General features: G+C 50.4%; 3 protein-coding genes across 7 annotated transcripts; 1 reads left to right on the forward strand and 2 right to left on the reverse strand.

Moving 5' to 3' along the window:
• Positions 1-476: 476 nt before the first annotated feature.
• On the reverse strand, positions 477-4,308 carry olfml3b (olfactomedin-like 3b). The gene is made up of 3 exons (XM_086168186.1): positions 3,969-4,308; positions 2,848-3,133; positions 477-2,413 (listed from the first exon to the last, which is right to left on the reverse strand). Exons 1-3 carry the CDS (start codon positions 4,248-4,250, stop codon positions 1,629-1,631), a joined length of 1,353 nt encoding a protein of 450 aa, XP_086024312.1. The 5' UTR covers positions 4,251-4,308; the 3' UTR covers positions 477-1,628.
• A 2,263-nt stretch (positions 4,309-6,571) lies between these two features.
• avil (advillin) lies at positions 6,572-15,863 on the forward strand. 2 transcript variants are annotated; one of them, XM_086168232.1, is made up of 21 exons: positions 6,572-6,708; positions 6,876-7,065; positions 7,302-7,370; positions 7,501-7,575; positions 7,686-7,882; positions 7,954-8,062; positions 8,136-8,246; positions 9,002-9,207; positions 9,291-9,369; positions 9,521-9,619; positions 9,699-9,852; positions 9,970-10,070; positions 10,687-10,824; positions 10,950-11,108; positions 11,216-11,395; positions 11,498-11,655; positions 11,793-11,937; positions 12,105-12,293; positions 12,365-12,424; positions 13,024-13,134; positions 13,394-14,320. In XM_086168232.1, exons 3-21 carry the CDS (start codon positions 7,311-7,313, stop codon positions 13,505-13,507), a joined length of 2,445 nt encoding a protein of 814 aa, XP_086024358.1. In that variant the 5' UTR covers positions 6,572-6,708; positions 6,876-7,065; positions 7,302-7,310; the 3' UTR covers positions 13,508-14,320. The 2 variants fall into 2 exon arrangements, with proteins under 2 accessions (XP_086024358.1, XP_086024357.1); XM_086168231.1 differs by lacking the exons at positions 6,572-6,708; positions 6,876-7,065; positions 7,302-7,370; ... (1 more) ...; positions 7,686-7,882; positions 7,954-8,062 and having other exon boundaries at positions 8,091-8,246; positions 12,365-12,430; positions 13,030-13,134; positions 13,394-15,863.
• Positions 14,361-21,240, reverse strand: LOC147221811 (uncharacterized). 4 transcript variants are annotated; one of them, XM_086168233.1, is made up of 6 exons: positions 20,947-21,240; positions 20,053-20,145; positions 18,807-18,845; positions 18,410-18,571; positions 17,918-18,001; positions 14,361-16,665 (listed from the first exon to the last, which is right to left on the reverse strand). In XM_086168233.1, exons 1-6 carry the CDS (start codon positions 21,043-21,045, stop codon positions 16,183-16,185), a joined length of 960 nt encoding a protein of 319 aa, XP_086024359.1. In that variant the 5' UTR covers positions 21,046-21,240; the 3' UTR covers positions 14,361-16,182. The 4 variants fall into 4 exon arrangements, with proteins under 4 accessions (XP_086024359.1, XP_086024361.1, XP_086024362.1 ...); XM_086168235.1 differs by having other exon boundaries at positions 20,071-20,145; positions 20,947-21,233; XM_086168236.1 differs by having other exon boundaries at positions 18,807-18,842; positions 20,071-20,145; positions 20,947-21,230.
• Between the last annotated feature and the right edge of the window lie 410 nt (positions 21,241-21,650).

Below are 21,650 nucleotides of genomic sequence, written 5' to 3' on the forward strand. Positions count from 1 at the left end.
GTCTCAGCCCGGGGTTTGCTAAACCTCCTTGTCAAGCAGAGGTTGCGAGATGTTTCATCGGCGCTCTGCAACATTCAACCAAGCGACCAGCACATCTCCAAACGCACTGCGGACGGCAAAGTAGGAATTTCACTGCACAGGGAAACTCATTTCTACATCGAACACGTGAGAATAAACGCTTTGAATCTTCAACTGCTAACGACAGAAAGATCACACAGAAGACCTTCTGAACTTCTAATGTTTTGCAAAAACTGCTCTGCAGCCAAATGGACAGCGTTAATCTGCTGTTCACGCCAAGTGTAGACATTTGAGTCCCACTTTATTGCTCAAAGCATTTTAGAACTGAAAAGGACTGATTTGGGTAAAAAAACATGAATCTCTTCGACTTTGTGAATTGATAAAATGTCCACGGGGGAGAAACACCAATATATCTCAACAACCCTGTTGAATGAATTGTCAAAAAAAGCAAATGGATAGATTTCAACAGGCCACAAGTTTATTATAAAACAAGTGCAGGTCAGTGCGATACTTCAGAGTTACTTCATTCACTGCTTTTCTGGATTCTTTTTAATCACATTTTACAGATAGTATTCCTCGGGAGCGTCATGCTGTTTCTTTTTGCGTCGCCATCGATGACGTTCACGCACACGTGAACAACGGTCATGAAGAAATGACAAGAGATCATCTGATGTCTGGCGTTTCTCACATCGGCAGTGTGAATAAAAAAAGTCACATTAAATTAAAAAACAAAGAAAACAACATATGATTTTAATCCCCTCCGTCTCCAATCCGGGGATGTTAAGCAAAGGGCGTGAGTCGTACCCGGCGGCGAAGGTGACGTCCACTTTGGATTTTTGAAACCCGTGTGTGAAAATGTCTCTGCGTCGCATCTCGTCCCAAATATCACAGGCTTCTTTTTCCAACCACATCCAGGTGGTCCTGAATTATTTAGCCGCTGTTTTTTGAGTTACGTCATGAGATTTCAGGGATTTTCTCTCAATCTTTCTTTCGTTTGCGAGTCGTCACTCTGAAATGACTATGGAATACAAAGTGGACGAAATTGAAATCATATTCCGGTCAAAGGATTTGGAAAGACACGATGTTGACGTATGAAACGCTCGGAGGGGAAAGAAAGAAACGAGCGGTTACTTGCTGCTGACGTGTTGAAAAACAAAAATCACAGAACTCTGTACACATTGACGGGGTGACGCAGTAAACAGTACGGTATCGATAAGCGCTTTCCAAAGAGGGAGAGTCCTGCCAGCTTGGCCGCGGCCTCGGTGAACACAAAGATGATTTCTGGTCAAAGATGCCCTTCCTGCGTTTCTGTGATGTTCCAATTTTTCCCCACTTGAGGTTCAATTCATTTTCTAGAGGACGGCCATTTTCGTGGCCGTCTACAAAAGGCAACATCGCAAGCCCGGTAGCGGCTAATCCGGGCCAAAGCGGAGCGACGACCCAAAACAAGGTTCATAAGAAGGTGGGAGTTTTAAGGAGGAGAGATTATGGAAATACTGGGTGAAATTACAAGTTAGTTCAAGCTCCCGAGGCGGCCCGCCATCGCACGCTTCGAAAACCCCGGCCGTACATCCGCAGGAAGGCGTTTCGGGGGGCATTTGCTCATGGAATCACACCTCCAGCTTTTTCTTCATGACAAGCTTGTAGAGAATCTGGTAGCCGTCATCCCAGGCGTAGAGCAGCTGCTCGTTGGGGTTGTACTTGAGGCTGGAATGAGCTCCGTAACGCTTAGGAAAGTAGACTAGCGGCGCGTCCTCATTGGACACCATACCGTTGGCATCGAACACACACTGGACACGCGAGCGTCCGGCCTGCGCGGTGTTGTAGACCACGTACAGGGTGCCGCAGATGACGAAGCCCGCCTCCGCGTTCTCCCTCGGACAGTTTGTGTCCCACACTTGCTCGATGTCCAGCGTGGCGGCGTCCATTTTGGCCAGAGAGATGTGCCTGTCGTTCTGCCGCGTGGCGTAAACCGCCCAGAGGCCCTCCTCGTCCACCGCCAGGTCCATCAGGGTTCGGGGGTTCAGGCCGTACACCGGGACGTGGTCCTGGACGGGGAACGCCGCGCCGTCCGACGCGGACTCGTTGCTCAGGTCGTATTTGACCACCGTCACCGCTTCGGCCCGACTGACGTAGTAGGCGTGGTTTCTGTAGACGACGTGTCCGGTCCCGGTCCAGGCCGAGGGCAGCTTCAGCGGCCTGGACTCGGACACGCCTCGGGCGCGAGCCAGCTCCTGCACGCTGGCGAACTCGCGGACGGTGTCCTCGTCCGTGCCGTTGAAAATGAAGACCTTCCCGGAGCTCCCGCCGGCGTCTTTGGTCCACATTCCCTCGGGGCCTCCGACCCGCTTCAGGATCTTCATGGCTTTGATGCTGGAGATCATGTGGCTGCAGTCTAACAGGCGAGAGACGGGAGTTATGAGGGGGTGCCGACCGGCTCAAAAGTCACGTGGAATGAACCGGGCCGGGACGCCGGACGCGTTTCATCAGACGCTCGGCCTCAAGTAGAATTTCACGCGGAATATTTTCGGACGGAAACGTCTGTCGGACGGAAACGTATACGTCTAAAATCTTCCATAGGAGCCGGAAGCCCATTATCACGCCATGCAGACGCTCGGCAAACTGCGTAAGCACTTTTCTCCGGCGCATTCAGATTTTCCGTCTGCAGCTTCCATTACTGCTCTGCTGAGCGTTCGTCCTGCATCGGCGTCTCCGTGCCGTAAAGCCGACGTCGACCCGTGTTTTAAACGGACGTCGACGGACGCATAAATCCTCCGCTGTGTTTTTCTGTGTTTGAGCCCGGACCCCAAAGCAGACTTCATGCCTCACCTGTGAGTTTGGAGTACTTGGTCCTCTGCTTCTCCTTCACCAGCGTGACTTGCTGCTCTATGAGCTTGTCGTCCACGTCCACGCACGGCTGAGCCCCGTTCTGGGTCTCCAGGTAGTCCAACTCGCGCTCCACGCGGTCCACCCGCGTCCCCACGCCGTCCAGGTTTATCCGGAGCTGCTCCTTCTCTTTGTCCAGGTTCTCCAGCTGGGAAACCATTTGCTGTTTCAGCTCTCTGAGTTCCGAAGCATAGCGGGTGGTCTGTTCGTGCCACAGAGAGATTCGGTCCTATTGTTTCGGACAAGAAGGAAGAAATCAAGGTCGTCAACGCGCTCCGTCGCCATCAGGATTGTTATTATCCTCGTACCCGACGATGGGCTACACGCGGCGTCCAGCTGGACCGGGAGGGAAGCAGATAACCAAGAAGACGGTTCTCCAAACCATCGGTCCGCAGATGGTCTGGAGAGTCCAGCGCGATTAGTGTAAACCCTGCTCAGATGTCACGCCGCTCGACTCACCGCCGGCTGTGCGACCCCTGACCCCTGACCCCTGACCTCCAGGTGCGGGACGGACCGACGGGAGGGGATTTTCCCCGCAGGTGTTCGGTTAAGTTTGCCAGGACAACAGAGTCCCAGGAATGTTTTTCTCCCAAATTGGTTTGCTGAAAAAAACGCCAGACAACCGACCTGGAAAAAGAGACGAGTCTTGGACTCTGCTTTTTTTCCCCCCAAACTCAGGGACAGATGGCAGACTCGCTTAGCTGTAATTTAATACGAGTGATATTTATCTGCGGCCGTCCGGAGGCGAAGCGGCACGCCGGCTTCCCGAGAGGAGCGTCGAGACGTTACCGACTCGGCCGAGGCGGAATGGCAGTTGACGCGAGGCTTGGTCCCGTGCGTTTGACCCAACCCGGACGGGAGCGAAAGGTCTTCTCCGAACCTCCCGCTCACTTTCTCGACCCACACAAAAAGCTCATTGATAAAAGCTCCCACCGGTTTTCCGGCAAATTTCGCCGGATTTACCCACATCTGCATTCCATTGCCTTTGCCCCGTCCCTCCGGAAGTTTCCTTTCAGAGGGACTCTGGAGCGCAGGGCTCGGCAGGGAGGTGAGGGGGGTCTTACCTCTATGGCGAGCAGCCGCCGCTCCAAGTAGTCAATCAGCGCCTGGTGCTGAGCGGCGGCGAAGCAGGCCAAAGTCATCAAGACAAGGAGTCCCTTCATCCTGTGTCGCTCTCCAGCTCCGGTGAAATGCGGCGCGAGCGCAGCGGCCAGCGGATTCCCCGAGGTGGGCTGGAATGTTTCTCTCGGCTTGCGGGGAGGAGCCGAAAACATCTGGCGGAGATGGAAGGGCAGCAGCAAGCGGGCCACTCTTCTGCCCCCTCCTGCTTCTACCTGGCCCACCATTCAGAGAGCACAGAGAAAACCAGCGGCTGAATGACGGCCCGCGGATCATCTTAGGAAGGGAAAGAACCAAAGCGGCACACTTTGAAGGACGGGGCAGGACATACAGGACGGGACAAACAGGACAGGACATACAGGACGGGAAGGGACAAACAGGACGGGACAAACAGGAAGGGAGGCCTGGGATGGACGGCGAGGCGAGGTAGCGACAGGAAATGTTGCCGAGAGATTTGACATCCAAGAGGGAGCTTCCTCTCCTGGTTCTTCTTGCAGAATGCCGTGCGTTACAGATTTTAGAGGACAAACATTGTTGTGTCACACCCGCTGGTACGTGCACAGCTTCTCTTTGCTTTCTGAACATCTGCATTGGAGAAGCAGGCTGATGAGCAGGATCTGTGACTTCACAAATACCTTGAAGCCAATTCCACCATTAGAACAAGAAGACGGGACTTTCAGGATGAATTCTTTTTATCCCAGAAGAATCACTCCAGTCAAAAATAGTGCATTTTGCATTGTTGCATGATCATATCCAAACAGAGAGGAAGATGTTGTGACCAGGATGGATAAGATCAGGAATGAGAGCATCGGAGGGACGGCACGTGGTAGATGTTTTGGAGAGAAGGTCGGAGATGGTCGGGTCACGGACAGAACAGAGGAGGGAGAGGGAAGATATCGGTAGACGGATGCTGGGATGGGAGGAAGACCAGAGAGAAGATGGATGGACGTGGTGAGAGAGGATATGAAGGTAGTTGGTGTGAGAGAGGAGGATCCGGAGAACAGGGTGAGATGGAGAAGGTGGATTCACCGTGGATGCTCCTGCAGGGAAAAGACCAAAGGAGGAGGAGAAGTAAGATTGAAGGGGGTGCGATGGTTGGGCTTTTCTGTGTGGAGTCGGCATGTTCTCCCCACATCTGCATAGGGTTCTTACTGGATTCTTACCGGGAATCTTGATGGATGGATGGATGGACGGATGGATGGATGGATGGATGGATGGACGGATGGATGGATGGATGGATGGATGGATGGATGGATGGATGGATGGATGGATGGACAGATGGACGGACGGATGGATGGATGGATAGATGGACGGATGGATGGATGGATGGATGGATGGATGGATGGATGGATGGATGGATGGATGGATGGATGGACGGAGTAAGGCTGAAGTCCACACAGAGCCAAGCAGTAGTTTGAGTGGGAAGAAACAGGAGTTGAGTTAAATGCCTTTTGTAATCCAGAACAGTTTGTCTCCCTTTTAATATTTACATTTTGCTTTACGTCTCAGTCGCTTCTAAAAGCGGAAACAAAGACTAGTTATTGGTCTTCAACTGTTTTCCTGCTGCGACTCAATCCGATCTTCTCGTCTCCCCGGAATGACAAATGTGTCATTCATTTTCTTTTGGCGGCGCTCAGCGTGACATCATTTCCCGCGAGGTGAAGCGAGTGCAGAAGAAGGAAGTTGTTGTTTTTGTGCCGTAAGGAAACAGTGACACCACCAGTGTCCTGGTCGCTCTCACGTCCGTCCATGTTTCGCTGCCTCCGCAGCAGATCAGCCGTCCACTCCACGTACGGAGGATGTTTGCGAATGTTTCGGGATGACGGCGGTTTCTGGATGGAGTTTCTAACGCGTCTGCAGGGGTGAATGAGAGCGTCAGTCTTCGTCCTCCATGATTGGTACCTCTTCTGGGTTGGATGGTGCGCGACGCCGGGGCCTGTCATTGGCCGGGAGGCGGCGTTCATTCATGCAATCCTTTACTCTCTCAATCGCACCCGAGCAAGAACCGCAAGAGGAGGCGCGTGGAGAACATGCAACCTCCTCCGTCAGAATCCCACCAGGACCTTCCGGAAGCGGCGGCGCCTGGTGAAGCAGCGCGCGTCCGTAAGTGCGGCCCCGCCTTGACGACAGGCCGGTCCGGACCGGGGCCGGCTTGGGCTCCAGCGGGGGTTTAAAGGAAATAAAAAACTGGTTCGAGCTTCTCTCCGTGTCAAATTCAACACGCCAGCGCGGTGGCATAAAGGCAGAGGGGTATTTTGTTCGGAGGGAAATGTTAGAATCCTTACTTGCCTTTGTCCAGGGATCTCCAAGACACCGCGACGTCCTCAGGCTATCAGACTTTTAATTCCTCTTCCCTCAGCCGCAGGGAATCTTCAATCTGTGTAGTTACTGCTAACAGTTAGGACAATTCATATTTCATTGTATTTCTTATTCTTCCTCCTTTCTACTTTTATCTATTACTGTTTTTTTTACTTGAAACTCTGGCACAACAATTTCCTTCGGTATAAATAAAGTTGTTCTCATCTCATGAATCCTCTGCCATGTTGGTTGCTGAGGTCACTTCCTCCTGCCGACAGTCCTCTATTGTGCGGAGGCAAAGTTCATTTTCAGCCGGTCCCAAAGCTCTTGGCCGCCTCGCCTCCGTGCACGGCTATCCACGCCGGCCGTGCCGCTGCTGAGTAACAAGTGAAGTCACGCCGCCGTCACGCAGATCAATGTTTTCAGTGCAATATCTGATTAAATTGAATGAAAACGTGTCCGATTTAGTGTGCGCACGTGTCACTCTGTAGCCGTGCATGTGCGTGCACATTTGAGTACGCGTCCATCCTCTTTTACCGCTGATTTGCCTACAGACGCTGGCATCCTCCCCTGTGATTGGCAGAACTATGTGAAGGTCCAGAAACATGCAAACCCAAGCAAATCATATTGAAGAGCCGAGGAAAGAGAACTGAGGGCCTTTTGTTATCAGATACAAACCCAGCCGGCGGAGGAGAACAGGAACCTGAGCAGGAACCTGAGCAGGAAGAAGAACACCCTCCACAGGTAGCGTAGCTCCTGCCGCCGAATGTTCGACAATCGCGGGCGATCGGTGCGTTTAGACTTTGCCGAGTGCATTTATAGCGAGAGCCCGGAGATTGTAGGGTCGGATTTCTCCCGAGGCCGAGCTGCCGAGCTGCCGAGCTTCCCGCGGCAGGAGGACCAAACGCTTGTCGTGTATCAGGCATCTGCGTCCACACATTTCTGAGGACTTCTTCGATTGTCCAAATCACACACGGCAGGGAAGCAGCATGGAGTTCACCTTCAGAGCCGTGACTCACAGCCCAGGTGTTTTGATCTGGAGAATCGAGGTAACCGGCTTTCAATCTGCTTCCAGTTATTGAGTAGAAACAATGTGGAAGGACGAAGGCGGGGAATCACGTGAATGACATCCAATGCAAAGTTTGTGAGGAGAGCCATCTTCTTCTCTTCATGTGGTAGAAAATGGAGCTGGTTCTGATCCCTGAGACATTTCACGGCCACTTTTACGAAGGCGACTGCTACGTGCTTCTCTGCGTGAGTGCCGAAAGCTTCTAGTTTGCTCAGTTTAGACCGCCTGCCGGTGTAGATCTCGCTGACGTGGCTTCCTTTGTGTCGTGATCTCCTTCTTCTTCTTTCCCCTCCAGACCCAGAAGGTGAGAAGCTCCGTGCGTTACGACATCCACTACTGGATCGGTTCTCAGTCCGCCCAGGATGAACAGGGCGCAGCCGCCATTTACACCATCCAGCTGGACGAGTTTCTGGGCTGCACGCCTGTCCAGCATCGGGAGGTTCAGGACCACGAGTCCGACACCTTCAGAGGCTACTTCAGACAGGGGATCATGTAGGTGGAAGAGTCGCTCATGACCCTCAGACGGTGACGGTCTCCTAAAATGAGCCGTCCTTCTTCTTCAGCTATAAGAAAGGCGGCATCGCATCGGGCATGAGGCACGTCGAGACCAACGCCTACGACGTGAGGAGACTGCTGCACGTCAAAGGGAGGAAGCGAGTGATCGCCAGGGAGGTGAGTCCGGTTTCGCCGAGGTCACACCGGGAAGACGCTCGCAAAAGAGCGCTTTTGTCGCCACTTGTTGTAGGTGGAGATGAGCTGGCGGAGCTTCAACCTGGGAGACGTGTTCCTGGTGGACACGGGCGACGCCATCCTCCAGTGGAACGGACCCAAGAGTAACAAGCAGGAGAGGCTCAAGGTAAGGTGTGTGTGAAAACACACCACCGCCCGCGCTGCGCGTGGAAACCAGGTACTAAATAAACACTAACTGACCACCTCCACGACCGGGAGGTCCGGTCCCGTCGGCCCGGCTGACGGTCCAACGCAGCAGAACCGGCAGACGGTCCGGAAGAACCGTCACGTCCCCGAACACGCTTTCGCCCGATAAGGCGACGAGGAAGTGCACATTTGACCGTTTCCTCTCGATCTGTGCGGAACAATGTGGAGAACTGCCTTCGCTGCTTGCGGCGCAGATTTCTTCTGCATTTTTCACCGAAGCGCACCGTCGACTTTATCTGTTTGATTTGGCTTCGACGCCTATAAGTCCAGTCACGTCTGACTTATTGGAGGGACATTTTGGCGAGGACTCCACTATTATACCACTGATGTAAATGTGTAACTGCCGCATGTCAGCGTGGACGCTTGTTTTCAATCCTTCTAGATGTTGGGCAGGGCTGAACTCCAGTTCCTGTTTGCAGGCACGGACCTGTGATTCCCAGCAGCCGCCCGCTCTTAATCCTTCAAACAGAGTACGAACCAATTTTAGCCTCGTGCCTGGAAGTCCCACCCATCTTTTCAGTCGATCTGGCCCTGCTTGGGGGCCGGCCAACCCCCGCTGACTTGGCTTTCCTGCGTCCGTCCAGCTCTTGAGGGCCGAGTCCATGTGGTGACGGGTCAAAACGGGGGATAAAAGATGTTCACCTCTTGTTGTTTTGCCGCCCCTGCGACCCTCAGGGAATGATGTTGGCCAAGGACATTCGAGACAGGGAGAGGGGAGGTCGTGCTGAGATTAAAGTGATGGAGGGCGACTCCGAGGGCGGCGCCTCCCAGAGCGTGGACCTTCTGACGCCGCTTCTGGGAGAAAGAACTTCCGACCTGACGGACGGACCTCCGGATGAGAGCGCTGACCAGGAGCAGATGGCAAACCTCACGCTTTACCAGTGAGCTCTCGGTTTCATGAATTTGGCGCCAGAGGATTCGCCGGTTTCATCTCACACTCTCGCACGTTTATGATTCGCTCCAGCGTGTCGGACGCCGACGGTCAAATGAAGACCACGGAGGTCGCTACCAGGCCGCTGGTGCAGGATCTCCTCAACCATGACGTGAGTTGACTTCGTGGATCCCCCAGCAGCAGAATGGCTGGACGGCAGCCGCTTAAACCTCACGTAAACCTCGGGACGTCCGAAGGTTTAAAATGCATGTCCGTTATTTGTGTTTACATAGATGGCATTCTGTATCCATATTTCTATTCAGGACTGCTACTTCCTGGTCCAGGGAGGGAGAAAGATCTTCGTATGGAAGGGGAAGAGAGCCAACAAAGCTGAGAGACAGGCAGCCATGGCCAGAGCCATGGTGAGCTGCCAACATCACGCCTTCCTCTGTCTTGCCGCCGCTCTCATTACTCTTATCATTCACCGACTGGCCTCTGTAGGAATTCATAAAAGCCAACAACTACCCCGTCACTACCAATGTCGAGACGGTGAACGACGGGGCCGAGTCAGCGCTCTTCAAGCAGCTGTTCCAGAAGTGGACGGTTCCAGGCCAGACTCAAGGTCTGGGAAAGGTCCATACAAAGGGGAGCGTGGGTAAGACTCAAGCCCTCGGCTTCAAAATTTGCACAAGCGCTTTTAAATTACATTCCCGTGTCTTCTGATGAAGATCGGTCGCCGATTCCGCTGCTTTACTGTCATGTCCGTTTACAGCCCGCGTGGCTCGGGACAAATTTGACGCCACGCAGCTGCACGCCACGCCAGAGGTGGCGGCACAGGAGAGAATGGTGGACAACGGCGAAGGGCAAGCAGAGGTTTGTACCACAGTGCGCCGACACCTCGCAGGTCGGGACACTGCAGCCGCCACGGCCTGCCGGGTGTCGCGTAGGCCGGACCTGGACCAGATATTGGGCGTACAGAGGTAACCTTCAGGCTGGTTTCAAGTGGCCACGTTCACCCTAGACGCCCTTGACTGAACCGTGAACAGATATGGGTCACATTCAGCCCAAATCAGTGTCACTGAGATTCTCTGTTCCAGGTCATTGCAAAAGAACACTTCAAAGTAAACAAAACTTCACGGAAAAATAGATCCCGGACATATCGTGGATAAGCATGCTAATGAGTAGAATAGCGACCCGAGCAATATGTCAAAAACAAACTTTTCCTTGACAGCCCAACTCCCGGCACCTTCCCGGTGTCGGAGAGGCTGCTCAGAAAATGACACCGATCAATAGGAGCTTCATATCCGGTGCTTCTCGGAGAAAAGACCGAAGCTCAGACGCAGACAGAGTCTAATTCGGCAGCTCCGACACCGCGAGGGAAAGCCGGAGGAGTCCACATTTCCACTAGAAAGCTATTCAGACACGACGGATGGCGAAGCCGTGCAGACACGTTTAAAGAGCGGATGCTTTCCTGGCTCCGATGCACCAGGTGTGGAGGATTGAGAACCTGGAGCTCGTGTCCGTGGACCCCGACTGTTACGGCTACTTCTACGGAGGCGACTGCTACCTGATCCTCTACACTTACTTGGTCAGCGGCAGGAAGAGTTACCTGCTCTACATCTGGCAGGTGAGGAGATGCTCCTGAACGCAGCGCGCTTCACGCCGCTACTTTCAAGTAAACGCCCCTAAATGGAAGAATGCAATTTTCCTCCGGTGCGTATTTGGATATTTCTCCATGACGTGGTCCTGCAGGGGCGTCACGCATCGCCGGACGAGCTGGCGGCATCGGCCTTTCAGGCCGTGGCGTTGGACCAGAAGTACGGAGGAGAACCCGTTCAAATCAGGGTAACCATGGGCAAGGAGCCCAAGCACTTCATGGCACTGTTCAAGGGTAAAATTGTCATCTTTGAGGTACGATACAAGGAACATTCTGCCCGGATATTAATTCTCACCCGTGTGTCTTTGCGTTTTTTGAGACCTGTCATTTTAAATAAACATCTCGCTTCTTCTGAGCGAAGGGGGGCACGTCGAGAAAAGGCTCCTCTGACCCGGAGCCACCGGTGAGGCTGTTCCAAGTCCACGGCTATGAATTGTCCAATACTAAAGCCTTGGAGGTGCCGGCCCTCGCCACCTCTCTGAACTCCAACGATGTATTTCTTCTCCTGACCCAATCGGGACTCTACCTGTGGTGCGGAAAGGTACGGAGAACGTCGCAGGAGACGAGCCGCGCAGCTTCTCCACGCCATTAAAATCAAAACCCTTCGGCATAACATCACTCCGTCCCGTGTTCCCGGGGCCAGGGATCGAGCGGCGACGAGAGGGCCGTGGCCAAGGAGATCAGCTCCGTGCTTGGCAGGAAGTCACACAGCATCTCTGAGGAGATCATCGCAGAAGGACAAGAACCCACACAATTCTGGGAGCTGCTTGGTGGGAAAGCTCCCTACGCAAGCGGCAAGAGGTCATGATGATGCTGCAAATACTGACAGCTAAACTTGGAGTGACGTTCTGTGGTGTCACACAATGGCAGAACCACTGTGTAACAACCTGTGTGTGTGTGTGTGTGTGTTGTGTGTGTGTTGTGTGTGTTGTCCACAGGCTGCAGGAGACTGTCTCAGACCACCCACCACGCCTGTTTGAATGCTCCAACAAGACGGGACGCTTCCTGGTGACTGAGGTCACCCGGTTCACACAGGATGACCTGAGTGAAGATGACGTCCTGCTGCTGGACACCTGGGATCAGGTGGAGTTGTCGAACTACAGTTTGTTTGTTTTTACAGCTAAGATGTAGTTTTATCCGACAGTACGAAGGCTGGTGCAGGGAATTTTAAATACACCACTTTGTGCCCTTCGTTCGCCGACCAGTAAATCAAACGGTCAACTTCTTCTGTCTCTTCTGGTGGGTCGCAGGTGTTTGTCTGGATCGGCAGGGAAGCCAATGACACCGAACGCAAAGAATCGGTGATCACCAGCCAAGAATACCTGCGGACGCACCCGGGAAGCAGAGACCCGGACACCCCCGTCTTCTTGATCAAGCAAGGGTTTGAGCCGCCCACCTTCACCGGCTGGTTTCCAGCTTGGGATCCTTCCCTTTGGAACGTGAGTCACATGACCTGTGATGAGCTCTGGATCGCGGCGCAGCGAAGCAGACGCTAAATGATCTTTTTCAGGAAGGAAAGAGCTACGAGCAGCTGAAGAGGGAGTTGGGAGAGGTGACGTCCCCCGTTAAGGTTTGCGTACGTATATTCTCACTCATGTCTCAAACGCTTTCCATTTAAAGTACAAAAGCGCAATCGGCGTCGCTCAGCCACCGTGACGGGCGCAACAAATCGATGCGTCGGCGCCGCCGTCAAAGCAACCGCAAAGTGCAAAACCCAGTCGCTGTGGTTTCTAGAGGCCGAGTAGCAGCTCATGCTAGACGAGCTCGCGTTTTCCTTGTTTGACGTAATGCTGTAAGAAAAGTTGGCTACAGGTCGAACCTCACGTGCACTCCCAGTAAGGTGGGACAATAATCATGCCTGAGCATCGCCGATACAGAAACAAGACCGATACAGGACGCACTGGGTTCATGGTCAGGGTGACATTTGTGTTACTTCCCGATTATGACATTAAAAACCCAAAGTCACCAATGTGGCGATGGTGACGTCCTTATTGGAGGATTTGGACCAAATCTGTGTCTCAACAAGTCGCCGCCGTGACCCATTCTACAAACCTTGACTGTGTAATATAAAACTAGAAATGCATAATCTTTCTTAATAGAGATGTGTAATATGTCTGAGATCACCGACACGGCGTACCTCTATCGCCGTTCCTTCCACGTATTGTCCAGGTGCAGAACTGCGTCGAGAGCCAGAGAAGTTTTCAGTGTCTCCCAGCCGAAGACTTGATCAAAAGAGCTTCCGGCGATCTGCCCGAGGGGGTCGACCCCACGCAGAAAGAGGTACTTTGGGACCAGCATGGAATCACACTGTTGAGCCCCAAGTTACTTTCAACCTCAATTTAATGCATTTCTTGCAGATTTATTTAATTACAAATATTTATGGCAAAAATAAGATATCAATACTTGGGGAAATACGTTTTCGAGATGCTTCCCAATGTTTCAAGCTGGGAACCAACGATGGACCGGCGGTTTATATCGATATTAAACCACGTGGATCGTCGCCTGCTCTCATTGCGGTATTTTGCGGGCTGCTTTTCAGAAATATCTATCCGACCAGGACTTCGGCACCATATTTGGGATCACCAAAGAGGACTTCGCTGGTCTGCCGCTGTGGAAACAGCTGCTCTTGAAAAAGGAAAAAGGGCTGTTTTGATAAGTTTCCCCTTTGGTTTCTCCTCGACCCCCCAGCCGGATTACTGCTACTTTCCCGTCTCACAGAGAGTTACTTTGAACAGGAGAAAACTCCAATTTAGATTTCTACGATCTATCGAATGAGTGACACACAGTACTAGAAAATGTTGTTTAATTCCTGCGCAGTTGTAGTTTAGGATATTCACACGGTGACGTTACGAGTTCTCTGCATGAAAATAGTTCACTCTTTGTGCTTTCTGCAGCGAGTGTCCTTCGGAAGTCATTCATCTCTCACAATCTAGAACACCAAGTCTCCTCAAGTCTCCTCAAGGCACGAGAAACCATTTCCCTCATTTTCTGTGCATTAATGTGAACGTACGCTGACTATAAGGACGACTTTTGGATGAATGACGTGACGACCGACGAAACCATGTTGGAATATTAAAAGGAACTCGCCAGCCTTCCCGTCTCCTTCGAACATCCGCCATCTGCTTTTTAATCGCTTCACTTTGAAAGCTCCTTAACCTCGGCGCTGCTATTTCAGCCCTTTGTGCCCGTCCACTAGACGGGAATCAGCTCCTCTAAACACAAAGTTACAATGCTCCTAAATTCAGCATCAAAGAGGGAAAATCACTACCTTAGAGTTTGGGGAAACTGCATGTTGTTTCTCTAAATATAGGAACTTGTGGGAAAGGAGAGCCGAGCGTCTCCGGCGACTCCACCGACTCCACCGACGTGCTGCATTTCACCACCTTGGTGCACATGAGACTTTCCGGTGGAAAATAGGAACGTTCCTGTGTTGACTCCGGGCCAAGAGAAGGCTGTTCATACTGAGTCTGGAATTTTCCAACACCAGTGACCAGTCGACGTCATCAGATCTCATAGGTTCCTTTATTCTAATGTGCACGTCATGTTACACGTGATCCTTTGTCATTCCCAGTCTTTTGACGAACCGTTACCACACCCACTTAGTCGAGACACTCAAATAGCATCGAGAATATTTCTTTTTTTGCATTGTTGTGTGGAGATAAGCACAATAAACAATATGATATAATGAGAAGTCACTGCTGTGCCCCCATGTGAGGTCATCTTCCTGCAGATTATACATTTAAGAACCAAAAAAATCTGACATCGAAACTCATACGACATTGATGCCTGATTCTGAACAAAAGCAATTCCCTTTTTTGTGGCACAAAGTTCACAATTTGAGCATGAACATAAACAAATTAATCGCGAGTGTTCTTGAACAAATGTTGCCATTCTTTACAAATCGCCCACAAGAGCAAGTCCAGGTGAAAAGGTTACAGTGAGACTTTGCAGGAGAGCAGCATCAGACAGACAGACGGACGCCGGAGCTGTTGTGTCGTTCCAAGCTAAGAGCATCCAAAGACGCCACAAAATCACCTTTGTAACACGACTGAAATATAAAAGGCAAATCAGATCGTAAACGAACTTGATATTTTGGCTTGAACCCCTCAGAAGATACACGTTCCACACATTTAGAATATTTAGCGAGAATGATCAAAAAAGTACTACATGCTTTTCTTCTAAAAAAAAAGATCTATAGTTGCTTCAGATTCAGGCGAAGAGAGATTGGTTTGCACATTGAGGATTCCCTTTGAAACAATGATTAATCACTTGGATAAACGTGTCGTTTAAAATAGGGGGCGAAAGTGTTCACGTGCAATGCTCCAGAAATGTTCAGTATCAAAATGAAAACACATTCCTCGGTGCCATGCAAAATGACCGGTCAAAAACAGTGCGAAAGGGTCTATTAAGGCCCGGAGCATTAAAAAAATATGTAGAAAATAGACATAAAAACTGTAATTGGATACAAGTAATGCAAGGAATGTACAGCAGTCAAAGACACTATTATCAGCAAGAGCCAGTAAAAATGTGCAAATATACAGTGTCTCCATGCCAGCGGCAGCTCGGCTAACCCTTTCTCGCTGACGTTTTTGGTTGTAAAGGGAATGTCATTGTCATACAAGAGCTTGAAAAGTGCGATGCCACCAATTCATACGTTTCCCTCAAAATGCAAGAGGCAACAAAAAGACGTGAGGCAGTAAATAGTAAGACTCCCTTCCATTAGTAAAACCCGCATTTCCTGTCGATTCCCAGTATCTGATAGATGGCCTGCGATGGAGGACAGCCAGACACCTCCTTTTTCAGCAGAGAAAAAACAACGACCCAAAAAAAAAAATCAACAGAATTGCAGAATTGTCTGCGATGTTCAGACTGCTGCTTTTAGCGCTTGGCTGGTCCAAATGTGCAGATATGATCAGAGACGTAACAGTCCTTTTCCAGACATGCAAAGACCTCTACTCTATTCTCTCGGCACAATTTGCAAGACAGAGGTAAAATGTTGCGCTGGCTGCTAACAGCCAAACAGCATGTAGAATTTCCTTGGTCCTCATCTCTATATTTCAAAGCCAAAAAAAAAAAAATTAAACTTTTGACACATTAAGATTCGATTGGCAAACAACAGCAGGTAGTCAGGAGTGAATTTCAGCGGGTAAACCACCTGAGTTCTAGGAGACAGGAATGTATTTAAAAACTGGCCCTTAATGTTGGCCTCAGTGATTTGTAATCATCGTGGACGGTCAGCCAACACTCAAAAATCAGTGACTTTTCAAATTGAATCCAAAGATCAATACCAGCCAATGACCCTTCAGCCCAGTGGTGAGTAACAGAGGGCTAAGACAGGACGCAGCTATCGTTGTTCCCGGGCTCGCGGCCGTCGACGCTTTGGCTGCACGTCACGTTTCCCACCGCGTCTTCCTTTTGATTCGAGTCTCCGGGGAAAACGCGGTCCAGCTCCGGGGTTTCGCCGGGGGCGTCCTCGTAGTTACTGATGTTGTCGGAGTCGCTGCGGTCCGGAGAAGAATCTCGAGCGTCCTCGGAGCTGTGAGCGCAAGGCCTCTGGTGCACCCCGTCTTCAGGGCACAGGTGGCCCAGCGCCAGGGAGGGCGTGTGGCTCGGGGGCTTGTTGACCATCCAGCGCACCTTGGTGGGGCTGCTTCCCTCACCCTCCGTACCCTCATCCTTTCCCACCCTGCCATCCCCTGATTCTTCTTGGCGCACCATTCCAGTTAGTTGTGTGACATCGGATTTCGCTGCGTTTTCTTCGTCCTCGGACGCGCGGACGTTTGAGGACATTGATTGTTCGGTATTTCTTTCCTGCAGAGACATTTTCCATTGACAAATTTAGTGTCCGTTCACATCGATATAAAAATACAGCAATTAAAAGCCTCAGTGGAAACAGGGTTTCTGCGGGTGTCGGCTAATCTAAGTTGATGCTTCTTAATGCAAACAAATGTAAACAAATGCTGCATGTCTAACTGCATATATGTTTATTTCTAATGATGTCAATCATTTCCATCTGGAATAGATTTGGCTCTGTAGCCATATGTAACGGTGACCTTCTGAGTGACAATGAAGCTAAAGAAGCACATGGATTGAGTTTTGTGTCTGATTATTAGCTCACAGTTCTGAGATGGTTTCCTTTATGCCCTGACTGCCTCCATGTTGTTCAGCTCAAGGCATGCATCCTTGTATGTTCTCCTCAGAGTGTTTGACTTGGTGCTCATTTGACCCGTGAGTGCACTGCTTTCTCAGAAAGCTCATATGCGTCCTCCTGAAGGCTGCCACAAACCTCTGTCACCACAGCCTTTTTCTTTCTCAGTGCTTCCAGCTCATCCTCCAATGCCAATTTTATTTTTTTAATGCCCACGCGTTGCACCCTCTCTTCATCGAGGTACATCCTGTATTTTGCCCTGGCAGAGGCTACAGAAGCCGGTTGTTCTTTGTGAGGGACGCTTAGAGAGCACCTCTGGAGGAAGTCATCGTAGCGGCGGTGATCAGAACAGCAGCAGCTGGTGTGCTGGCGACGGGAGCGGTTGCTTTCTTGGTCCCAGCAATAAAATTCCACGACAGTCGACCTCTGCCTGCCTTTCCTTGACTAATGACCTTAAGACCACATGTGCGAGTTCACCCTGTTGATGCACACTGTGCAAAGTTTACATTTTTTTGTACGCAGTACCAAACGCCTCACCCCGTTTTCTGCCAACAAGCTCTAACCAGCCTCGGAACAGTCCTTCATCCATCCACTTTTGTTGAAAATGACACTGTCGTTTTCCCGACACAACACTACGGTCTGCTTTCAGATGAAATTATTCAATACTTATACAGCCAAATCCCAATCGAGTACAAACAACAATGTTTTTTACCCATTAAGGGTATTTAAAATTTGACTCCCTCGAGACACTGACTTTTACGCTACTTAATACCTTAATTTTTGCTCAATCAATTTAATGACTTTTAATGCCTTTAAATAACCCGTGGAAACCCCGTCAAAAAGTTTTAGTGCTAAGTTCTGTCACGGACATTTTTAGAAACATCCAGTTATATTCTTGTTTAGTTGCCACAGTACCTTTTTTAATCCTTCCACTTCTTGCATGAGAGAGCGAACCAACTTCTCCAGCTTCATCTTGGCTTGCTTTTCTTGCTCGAGCTCCTGAATACAGAAAAAGGAATCAGAATAATGACCCGTGGTGGATGGAGAGCTCTACCATCTGGTCCTTTTGTAGTATGTGTAAACAAATGTCTTGACTTGGAAAAACTACCGCATACAACCTCTTGTCCCCTCATAAAATACTTTTTACAATGTAAGGCAATAGAGAATAAGCAAAAGAATAATGCAGCTGGTCACTAATGCTTGCTGATAGCAAATTTAAATGTGCACAAGCACAGGGAGATAAGAAGCAGGAGTTGTGAAGTTGTGAAATTAATCATTAGCAGGAGGACCATGGCCATTATGAAACAATGTCTTTTATTATCACGTTCCTTTCAATCCAAATGCAAACAATATGTGACTGGAGAAAAACGAATGAGGTTTTTAGGCTTCAGAGAGGCCTTGACGCACCACACTGGCTTGTCCAGCTTCCCTCTGGGCTTCGGCCAACAGCTCCTCGACGCCCTCCAGCGTGTCCTGCAGGACATCCACCTGGAACAACAGAGTCTCACGCTCCACCTCCAGCCCACGCAGCTCCTGCACCAACTCGTCATGGCTGGCCTGCAGCTCCAGCTACACCGCAAACACACTCACAAATCAGCCTGGGAAACATTGAAAGAGACGCCTACCCCGGCTGTGGGTGGGCAATTGTTTACCAAGTGTTCAGAGGTTGCAGTCGGTGGGAGGCCGTATCGCAAACCAACACAATCCATCCATATGTTCGGGACGATTAAAACAGTGATAGGATCGATCATCTATATTAACAATTGCCAGCACAGTAGCAAAAAAAAAAGGAAAGAATACTCACCATTTCTGGGAGTCCCATGATACTGTCCTGCTCAGACTGCTGAGGGAAAAGCATTTGATGAGTGAAAAGTCATCCCGAAGGTTCTTTATTTTCAATTATACAAACAAACGATCCGGACAAGCAGTATTTCCATAACATTTGGGGGAGAAAAACCTGTATTTGCATAACTGTACCATTAAATAAGCACAGAAAGTAAATAATGATAAAAAGAGTACATATATCAGGTTATGAAATTGTTTGCTAAATGATACTTGACGCTTACATGGTAAACTAACCATCACCGTTGACAGCGGCAGCAGCCGCGCCTCGGCTCGATTGTGGAAAACAAGGTTTCACCTGTGTTGCCAGCGCAGCCATTACTTAGTCAGACTTTGTTGTAACTTTTTCAGCCAGCATCACGGGTCTCAGATATTTGGACGCAATCACAGCTATCCAAACATGTGACCCATGTGACCAGACACAGCCTTTGATAACAACTTCTCCGCTTACAGGACGGGACAGAACACTCATGGCTTCACTTGTGTCTAACTTCCCTAACCAGGTTATGCAATGTGGCGTGTCACAACTTTGTTTTGTTTTTTCAAATCTCAGTGGGAGGAAAACATCCTGAGAGCGCGTTATATGAAAGACAGATTAACTCCACCAGACAAGGTAGCGGTTCAGTATCTGCCATTGTCTGTGCATTGTCGACAGTTAGCGTTTAAAATATTAGGATTATGACATGTCGAAATTGGGTCACACAACTAATTTTGTCGTGCTCTATTGGCAGACTTTTACACTGATACGACTACATTTTAACACCAGAGTGCAGTCACTTCAAATAAACACTGACTTTGTCACATTGTCACGTCAAATCAAACTTGTATGTAAATTGCATTAGATAAATGACTTGCATTTTGCAGTATTTTAATTACTGATTTGATAGGTATGTGATTCCAAGGAGGAAGTCAGGTCGCTAATTACTTTATATTCTGCTCAGGACACAAAGACCCACTGCCAAGGACTCAAGATAAATACAAGGGGAAATGAGATGAATGATGACGATGCAAAAGGTCGTGTTTATTAAGTCAAAATAATTACCTGTGCTCTAACATTTTGATCTTACTACTTGGACACGCATACGATAACGTCAGTTGTAAAACTAATCCAGATGAAAAAATAGACATAACACTGAAACAAAAATAGTGAGGTACTTTTTGGTGCATACAGCACTCGTTGATGACAAATATACGTATTTCTTTGTTACTTTCTTTCTTGCTCCCACCTGGCTGTCGCTCTTCTTCCTCAGGGCTGCGGCTCGGCTGTCGCTTCGGGTCAGACGCCTGGACGAGTTCTCGGACTGGAGACACAAAACGAGCCGAGGCTGAGAGGAGCTTGTATCACACCGGCACAGGAGCTTGTATCACACCGGCACGGGAGCTTGTATCACACCGGCACGGGAGCTTGTATCACACCGGCACGGGAGCTAGCATCACACCGGCACAGGAGCTTGTATCACACCGGCACAGGAGCTAGCATCACACCGATACAGGAGCTAGCATCACACCGATACAGGAGCTAGCATCACACCGGTACAGGAGATAGCATCACACCGATACAGGAGCTAGCATCACACCGGCACAGGAGGTAGCATCACACCGATACAAGAGCTAGCATCATACCGATACAAGAGCTAGCAACACACCAGCCCAAGAAGCTAGCATCGCATCGATACAGGAGTTAGTGTCACACCGACACAAGACCCAGTGCAACACCAATACAGGAGCCAGCTTCACAACGATACAATAGCTAGCATCACATCGGTAAAAGAGCTACCATCCCACCGATACAACAGCTAGCAAAAAACCGATACATGAGCTAACAACACACCGATAAGGGAACTAGCATCACACCGCTAGCATAGCAGGAAGTGTCTTAAGTGCTTCGATCGGCCCTTTTAGCCGACGACATGAGTGAGTCATGACTTCGAAAATACTACATTTTATCGACGTCGCCTTACACGAGACCCGTGGACGGCGTTAAGACATGCACATAAACGCAAAACAAGAGAAAAAGCTAAAACGCCAGAAACCCCAGCCGTGACATTTGTGTGGGAGTCGATGGAAGTAGTCCGGTGACGCGCCGCTCCTCCTCGGCTCACCTCCTGGATGAAGCTGCGGAGGGACTCGTCCTCGCTGATCCCCCGGGACAGCGACCGCTTCTTCGGGGAGCCGCCGTTGTCCGGGCCGACCGAGTGCATTTTCACGGGTGTCACAGCAGGAGGGGCCGCCGAGGTTCAGCGGCGCTTCGCTTCCGACGGAGTAAAGAGCGGCGCCGCCGATGACGCCCGAGACGCGTTCTACGGCAAGCGGGCGGGGCCAAAGCGTCCTGCGGGGCCGAAGCGTCCTGCGGGGCTAAAGCGTCCTGCGGGGCCGAAGCGTCCTGCGGGGCTAAAGCGTCCTGTGGTGCCGAAGTTTCCTGCGGGGCTAAAGCGTCCTGCGGGGTCAAAGCATCCTGCGGGGCCGAAACGTCCTGCGGGGCCCGCCCACTCCTGAGCTCCGGAGCGGAGCTGGTTTTCGGAGCGACTGACAAAACGTCCGTGTTTCTACCGGGCCGGTCCTGCGGCTCCCCGAAAGCCGCCGTGTTCCTGGGCCAGCGAAATATTACGCATCGTAGGAGAACTCCGAGGAATCAGACTACGGGACGTATTTTTGTTTGCCCCAAATATATTGATTTGCACACGGATAAATAAATCGTGATGGCAAAACCACTTTGAAAACTGCAACAACGAAATCCCGGTTGATTTTAAGGGAGAAAATGAGTCTGTTTTTTTTTCAAACAATATGAAGGGTTCACAGTTTGCGT

This window comes from Fistularia commersonii, chromosome 21 (assembly GCF_037954325.1).
Source record: "Fistularia commersonii isolate RoL2024-O1a breed Wild chromosome 21, RoL_Fcom_v1.0, whole genome shotgun sequence".
Classification (NCBI taxonomy): domain Eukaryota; kingdom Metazoa; phylum Chordata; class Actinopteri; order Syngnathiformes; family Fistulariidae; genus Fistularia; species Fistularia commersonii.